The sequence below is a fragment of the Mya arenaria genome, chromosome 2 (genome assembly GCF_026914265.1).
Source record: "Mya arenaria isolate MELC-2E11 chromosome 2, ASM2691426v1".
Classification (NCBI taxonomy): domain Eukaryota; kingdom Metazoa; phylum Mollusca; class Bivalvia; order Myida; family Myidae; genus Mya; species Mya arenaria.
This window is the reverse complement of record NC_069123.1, coordinates 52,612,012-52,620,285: the sequence shown is the minus strand read 5'-3', so window position 1 is coordinate 52,620,285 and position 8,274 is coordinate 52,612,012. Positions and strand designations below refer to the sequence as shown.

General features: G+C 44.7%; 2 protein-coding genes across 2 annotated transcripts; both read left to right on the top strand.

Moving 5' to 3' along the window:
* The first annotated feature begins 433 nt into the window (after nt 1–433).
* On the top strand, nt 434–2,311 carry LOC128215770 (uncharacterized). Its single transcript, XM_052922341.1, has one exon. It carries the CDS (start codon nt 434–436, stop codon nt 2,309–2,311), a length of 1,878 nt encoding a protein of 625 aa, XP_052778301.1.
* A 5,084-nt stretch (nt 2,312–7,395) lies between these two features.
* On the top strand, nt 7,396–8,274 carry LOC128215754 (uncharacterized). The gene has a single exon (XM_052922338.1). The coding sequence runs from the start codon at nt 7,396–7,398 to the stop codon at nt 8,272–8,274; it is 879 nt and encodes a 292-aa protein (XP_052778298.1).

Sequence of the window (8,274 nt, the reverse complement as noted above, 5' to 3'; positions counted from 1 at the left end):
AACTCTACACCGCCTGGGTCACAGGAGAAGGCTAATTTGTGCTGCTCGTCTCAGTTGGAACATCGGGATCATCTAACGGAAAAACCATGGCAACTCTTTCATTCAATGATAGGATTTTATTCCAATATCGGTTGAACAAGTATGATTTTCTGTCATAATGATTGTGTTTTCTGAAATCAAAATGTAATGTGGTTGTTTAAAACATTGTTACACGTGTTTGTGTAGGATGGATAAACGAACATTGCGACATTACCGCGGTAAATGCACTGACCTTGCCTAAATCGGTTACAAACACAAGTGTCGATGGACACACTGTGAACTGTGAACACATTTAAAATAATTTTGCTTCAAACTAAATTTGCTAATAGTTAATGAACATTAACACTAGTATGGACATACGGGTGAGCATCGTATATATTTGGTAACATTAAGAATGTCTGACCGGGTGTGGCGGCACATATATGAGCGGCACCTTATCTGCCCGGTGTGCATGGACCTTTTGAGCAACCCGCGGGCGTTGCCCTGCATGCACACGTTCTGCATGGACTGCCTGCACGAGTACATCACGCGCGTGTGCCACAAGGGGACAGAGTACGGCTTCGATTGCCCTGTATGCCGGGCCTACACACGCCCGTCATTACGTGGCCTGCATCCCTACTCCTGGGCCGAGAACTACCCACACAACTTCGTTCTCAGGGGAATTATCGACGATCTGAAGCGAAAGTCAAATGCCAGCATTCACGTAGAGACTCTAAACAGTATCACTGCAGAAGGCGTCGCGCCCAATATCGCGTGTTCTGCGCATGCGGAAAGACCTGTAGAGTTCTTCTGCGAGGACCACGATAAATATATATGTAGTAAGTGCGCGGCTTGTTCCCATAGAAAATGTGACACTGTACACTGTCTAGAATCTGGGAGTTCACTTGGTTTGGATGTCGGCGAGGCCAAGCGAAATTACATTGTCTGTAATAGTGACATGGAAGGTGAAAACAATTCAAAACTCTCAAATGATTTTGTGGAACATGTATCCCTAAAGGTATCAGAAGTCGCAATAGACAACCCAGATGTCCAGAGTCTTGCTATCGCGTCACACGGCCACAGATCGTTGGCGAGGCTGAGCTTAGAGGGCGCGTGTGGGACTATTGCCACGGAGGTACCAGCCTCATCGAATATTGTGAATGAGTTTGCAAAGGCAAAATCAGTATATTCTGCCATTGCGGTCATAGAAAACAGAAGCGAAAATGATGGACCAGATGCAATAAATATGTCAGATGTAAAACAAGATGAAGCGAAAAAATCTCTTAAACGACTGTGTGGTGAAAGGAGTCCGCGGAGCACAGATGACATTCCATCGCCTCGTGCTGCAACAAACGAAACCGCGGGTACTCCCAGGAGCAACCGTTCAGCGTCCCTGGGGAACCTCAACGACATCCTAGAGGAAGATGAGGATATACCAGTAGCCAGCTACGACGCAAACACGCAGAAATCCCAACTACAACTCAAAGGTGAATACTACATCCGCACGCAGAAAGATAAGAAGATCTGCTCCGTGACCGGAGTCGATGTGTTACCAGATGGCCGTGTTCTTCTCGCCGATGAAACAAACTGTAATGTTAAGCTGTTTGACCAGAACGGTGTTCTTATTTCGTGGCTCGACTTGCCCTCAGAACCCTGGGACGTCGCATGTATCGAGGAATACGAGGCCGCCGTCACTTGCCCGTACACTAAGACTGTGCACCTCATGATAGTGCATGTTCCCTTGAATTCACACAAAGTAATCGAATTAGACAAACGTTGTTTTGGCATTGCGTATTTTAAGAGTGAATTTTACGTTGCCTTAGAAAATGAGGTGAGGGTTATTGACTATGACGGAAAAACAATTCACAAAATAATTACTGACCCAAGTAAAAGGAAACTGTTTTCACTGTCCATACAAAGGTCTTTGTTTCGTGCGGCACGGTATGTTGCTGTGGACACCAATAACCTATCAGGCATACTTCACGTGTCTGACATGGCAAAATCATGTGTGACCACGCTGGACAGGCGGGGTGGGGTCATGTCTAAGCTGAGGCTCGGGGAGAGCGGCACGCCACTCGGTGTGTCCACGAGGGACCGTGGCCAGCTGTACGTCTGCCAGACGCCGGACAAACTCGTGTCGATTAACATTGGGGAGCACGGAAATCACATCAAAACGCTCCTGGAGCTCGACAATGTACAGGGCGTGTCGTATAATAGAGCTTTGAAACAGCTCTGGGTGACCAGAAAGGCCAGCAATTTCGTCAAAGTGTACTCATTTAAAAGTGATTTGTGACCCACCACATGTAAATTACTACATAGAGACTACGTCAGTGTGTTTCTATCCGTTTCCTAACGTAGATATTCATGTTTTACCTTGCACTACCTGGGACATGTTTGATTCAACTATGGAAAGGTGGTATACATCTATCTCTGTTTAATTTTTCAAATTCACTTACATTAACAATAAAAAGCAAGTTGCGTATAGTTTATGTCATTTTTATTGCTTTACTTGCAATAAATTCAGATCATTATGAAATGTTACATTTTTACTACCTCAGTATTCTATCATGATGGTGCACCGTCATTGATGCTGAAACTAGTCTACCGTGATTCCTTTCGCAAGGAACAACAGAGACTTCAACAACTACAAAAACAGTTCATTTAATTCATGAAGTTGACAAAGAACGAACATTTTTCATTCCTACAAGCGCTATTTGGATTACATTTCATCAATAAATTAAATTTCATTAATTCCATTTAAAAAATAGATTCTTAGATATTTGTTTCCTCTTTGAAGCAAATGAAACGTATAGGTAATGGAAACTACAGGGAGAAGCCCATTAACCAGAGACTCCAGTGGTGTCTTGTTTAGTGGCTACAGGGACTAGTTCAGTAGCCTGACACTCCGGTGGTATCTTGTTTAGTGGCTACAGGGACTAGTTCAGTAGCCTGACACTCCGGTGGTGTCTTGTTTAGTGGCTACAGGGACTAGTTCAGTAGCCTGAGATTCCGGTGTTGTCTTGTTTAGTGGCTACAGGGACTAGTTCAATAGCCTGACACTCCAGCGGTGTCTTGTTTAGTGGCTACAGGGCCAAGCCCAGTAACGTGAGACTCCGGTGTTGTCTTGTTTAGTGGCTACAGGGACTAGTTCAGTAGCCTGATACTCCGGTGGTGTCTTGTTTAGTGGCTACAGGGACTAGTTCAATAGCCTGACACTCCGGTGGTGTCTTGTTTAGTGGCTACAGGGACTAGTTCAATAGCCTGACACTCCAGTGGTGTCTTGTTTAGTGGCTACAGGGCCAAGCCCAGTAACCTGAGACTCCGGTGTTGTCTTGTTTAGTGGCTACAGGGACTAGTTCAGTAGCCTGACACTCCGGTGGTGTCTTGTTTAGTGGCTACAGGGACTAGTTCAGTAGCCTGACACTCCGGTGGTGTCTTGTTTAGTGGCTACAGGGACTAGTTCAATAGCCTGACACTTCAGTGGTGTCTTGTTTAGTGGCTACAGGGCCAAGCCCAGTAACCTGAGACTCCGGTGTTGTCTTGTTTAGTGGCTACAGGGACTAGTTCAGTAGCCTGACACTCCAGTGGTGTCTTGTTTAGTGGCTACAGGGACTAGTTCAGTAGCCTGACACTCCAGCGGTGTCTTGTTTAGTGGCTACAGGGACTAGTTCAGTAGCCTGACACTTCAGTGTTGTCTTGTTTAGTGGCTACAGGGACGAGCCCGGTAGCCTGAGACTCCGGTGTTGTCTTGTTTAGTGGCAACAGGGACGAGCCCAGTAGCCTGAGACTCCGGTGTTGTCTTGTTTGGTGGCTACAGGGACGAGCCCAGTAGCATGACACTCCAGTGTTGTCTTGTTTGGTGGCTACAGGGACGAACCCAGTAGCTTGACACTCTAGAGGTGTCTTGCTTAGTGGCTACAGGGACGAGCCCAGTAGCCTGACACTCTAGAGGTGTCTTGCTTAGTGGCTACAGAGACGAGCCCAGTAGCCTGACCCTGAAACTCCAGTGGTGTCTTGCGTAGTGGCTACAGGGACGATCCCGGTAGCCTGACACTCCAGTGGTGTCTTGCGTAGTGGCTACAGGGACGAGCCCGGTAACATGACACTCCAGTGGTGTCTTGCTTAGTGGCTACAGGGGCGAGTCCGGTAACATGACACTCCAGTGGTGTCTTGCGTAGTGGCTACATGGACGAGCCCGGTAGCCTGACACTCCAGTGGTGTCTTGCGTAGTGGCAACAGGGACGAGCCCGGTAGCCTGACACTCCAGCGGTGTCTTGCTTAGCGGCTACAGGGACGAGCCCGGTAGCCTGACACTCCAGCGGTGTCTTGCTTAGTGGCTACAGGGACGAGCCCGGTAGCCTGACACTCCAGCGGTGTCTTGCTTAGTGGCTACAGGGACGAGCCCGGTAGCCTGACACTCCAGTAGTGTATTGCTTAGTGGCTACAGTGACGAGCCCAGTAGCCTGACACTCCAGTGGTGTCTTGCTTAGTGGCTACAGGGACGAGCCCAGTAGCCTGACACTCCAGTGGTGTCTTGCTTAGTGGCTACAGTGACGAGCCCAGTAGCCTGACACTCCAGTGGTGTCTTGCTTAGTGGCTACAGTGACGAGCCCAGTAGCCTGACCCTGAAACTCCAGTGGTGTCTTGTTTAGCGGCTACAGGGACTAGTTCAGTAGCCTGACACTCCAGTGGTGTCTTGCTAAGTGGCTACAGTGACGAGCCCAGTAGCCTGACACTCCAGTGGTGTCTTGCTTAGTGGCTACAGTGACGAGCCCGGTAGCCTGACACTCCAGTGGTGTCTTGCTTAGTGGCTACAGTGACGAGCCCAGTAGCCTGACACTCCAGTGGTGTCTTGCTTAGTGGCTACAGGGACGAATGCCAAGACATACCCCACATAGATACTTTTACCACAAAATTCCCAGTGAACACTTATAAATCGTTTGTCACTGAACGATTATCTTGGGGAAATTGTATTGAAATGGTCCGCCAATCCATTGTGAAAGTTATGGTGGTGAAACTGCTATCTATATACAGTACCAAACCTCACTTATTCCAACACTTGCTAAAAAGGCCCATTCAACGACATGTCTAGCAAACTATTTTTAAGGGAGGTGATAAAACGCTGTCATTCGGAACTCCTCGGCCTTTTAATCGGAAACAACCTCGGATGTAGCCGGTTTACAATGTCAGAAATCGGTACATTTTATCTACGCTGCTTACTAAATCGCATAGTAATTTTAATTTAGCAATTAAACGTAACGACTTAACTCTTGGGAATCTTAATTATGTTTCCCTTAATGCACTTCACGGGCAATCAATTTAAACTTAGATCTACAAATACAAGTTAAAACACTACATTCAATTAATAATGTAATTCAAAATTTTACGAACTACTACCGGCATACATCCGAGTTTTTTTTGTTGTCGATAAAAATCGCCGAGGAGCTCCGAATGAAAACGCTGTAAGTATAAATGTGGTTACCATTTGAGTGCCGTGTCATCAAGGTCTGCGTACGGCTGTATGTATGTATATAAACGCAATTATTTCGCTATGTAAGTTCAGACTCAACTGATTTTAATGAACGGTAGCCTATTTGTACACGTGTACATTCACGTAGAATTTCGCAACATCTCAGACCTCGTGACATAGGAGTTCACACATTCCAAGAAAACAAAAAAATAATTGTAAGAGTTATTCATATAGAATATAAAGGTGTTTCCTTACATTCACAAGTTCATTGTTGTTCTGCTGTGTGTGTGGTAATAGGTCCGCGAGTATTGCCACGGAATTTTACGAATGACACTTTGTGTGTATTTTGGTATGAAGGTGGTACTCGAAGTGACCGAACTTAAAGTGGGAACAGGCACGATTTGTTTACAATCAGTGGCGTGTACTCTTATACAGGCAGCTCCCCTGATTACCCAAAATTTAAAATTTTAGAAGAAAATGCATGTATACATGGTTTGAAATAGGAAACCATTTTAGGCCGCTAGGCCGCCAGGCCGCTAACTTCACGCCGCTAGGCCGCTAAGCCGCTGAAGTGCTCGATCGACTTTTTTGAAAAAAAGTTAAAAAACGCTTCAGAGTGATAATTTGTGCATATAAACAATAATATATCATTGATTAAGAAGATCAGGCATGTTTAATGCTTTGAAATAGCTGACTGCTTAATCGACTTTTTTGGATAAAAATATGTTGATTATCGCTAATTGCTTTAAAGTGTTAATTTGTGCATTCAAACAGTTAATATGTCATTGTTTTAGAAGAAAATGCATGTATACATGCTTTGAAATAGGAAACCATTTTAGGCCGCTAGGCCGCCAGACCGCTAACTTGACGCCGCTAGGCCGCTGAAGTGCTCGATCGACTTTTTTGGAAAAAAAATGAAGTGATAATTTATGCATAAAAACAGTAAACTCATCATTGTTTTAGAAGAACAGGCATGTTTAATGCTTTGAATTAGCTGACTGCTTTATCGACGTTTTTGGAAAAAAAACTGTTGATAATCGCTTCAATGTGTTAATTTGTCCATAAAAACAGTTAAAATGTCATTGTTTTAGTAGAAAATGCATGTATACATGCTTTGAAATAGGATTCAATTTACGCCGCTAGGCCGCTAATTTCACGCCGCTATGCCGCTAGGTCGCTGAAGTGCTTGATCGACTTTTTTGAAAAAAAGTTGAAAACGCTTCAGAGTGATAATTTGTGCATAAAACAGTTAATTTAAAATTGTTTTAGAATAAACGGTAAAGAAAAATATTCTGAATTTACAACAATTTAAGGCCGCTATGTAACTATATGAATAAAAAACCTTGATTTATCATTGTTTTAAAAAAAACGCATTAGCAATTGCTTGGAAATAGAAAAAAATAATAAGGCCGCCAGGCCGCTAGGCCACCAACTTCACGCCGCTAGGCCGCCAGGCCGCTAACTTCACGCCGCTAGGCCGCTAGGCCGCTAACTTCACGTACATTTTTTTAAAATAAATAATAGCTCATTGACAATTATCAATTAAAAAATACGCGATGTCGATGGTAACATTTTTTGTTTTAGTATTCTACATACAGTACGTCATAATTCGACGTTGTCTACGAGTTGACGTTAAGTCGTGATGACGTTTAATTTACACGTCAGATCTTGGCAACAACGTCAGATTTTCCACAAGGCCAGCGGCTTCATAGTAGAGCGTAAGCGTTTGTTTTTTAGCATGATTTTAATTGTTGTTGTTTTTACTTATATTCTATTTGAAATGTATAGTTTATATTCAACTTATTGTATATATAATGAGATATTTTAATTTAAATGCGATATTCAGCTATTTATTATAAATTTATAATACAATTATAATTAATATTTTTCTTCTTTGACAGGTAAATATGGAGGGATCAAGCCTTGAGCGATGTTTACGTACCAAGTACAACATTGAGGAGCGTCTGATGGCAGAGGGGACGTTTGTTGGACTGGTAGGGAGCAGTCTGGACGCGGTCAGCCTTGTCAGCCTCGGGATCGGACAACGGTGCCTAGTGGTGGCCACCGTCAGCCTGGCCGGGGACGAGGTAGAGTACGAGCTCTCCAGCGTCACTCCACTTCCGCTTCTCGAGATATCGTACAGCAAGCGTGGACGCAGAGTGAAGGTCATCAGCCGCTTCAAAGGACCCCATGTGTTCCAGCAATGCAGCTGTGAAAATCGGGCCGAAATCTGGGACAACTTTACCACCGCCATTGACCACCTGCGCAGTGCAAGAGGAGAGGAAGTCTGGTGCAAGGCGTCCCTGTCATCTGCCACAACGTCCGAGAGCACGTTAGTGTCGCAGATCGAGTTTGAGCGTATGTCCAGCCAAACAACCTCCTTGTTTAACCCTGCGCCTTGTAAGTACACATTTGGCCAGAAGAAACTACTCGGTCCTCCAGAGCTGAAACCATACAGTTCGTCCATGCCGGAAATATGCCGACATAATGGCACAGAGACATATCTGTGGGGCCATCACATGATGCGTGGGCACAGCTTAGACTGTGTCCACATCCGATTTGATAGTTTTGTAAACGGCAGTCCACAATCCGATGACCACATTGATGGAGCTTTCAGCTATTCCAACGTTGAAATCACAGGCCATCAAGTGCAGGACGTTTCGGATCATTTAACAGCAAACAACGGAAATACCAATGCTTGTGATGTAAGAGCCAGTGAAAAAAGGGAAGCGAAAAGTGTCGTGAAACGAATCAAGAATGCATTGTGTTGCAAGAAGAAGTGTTAA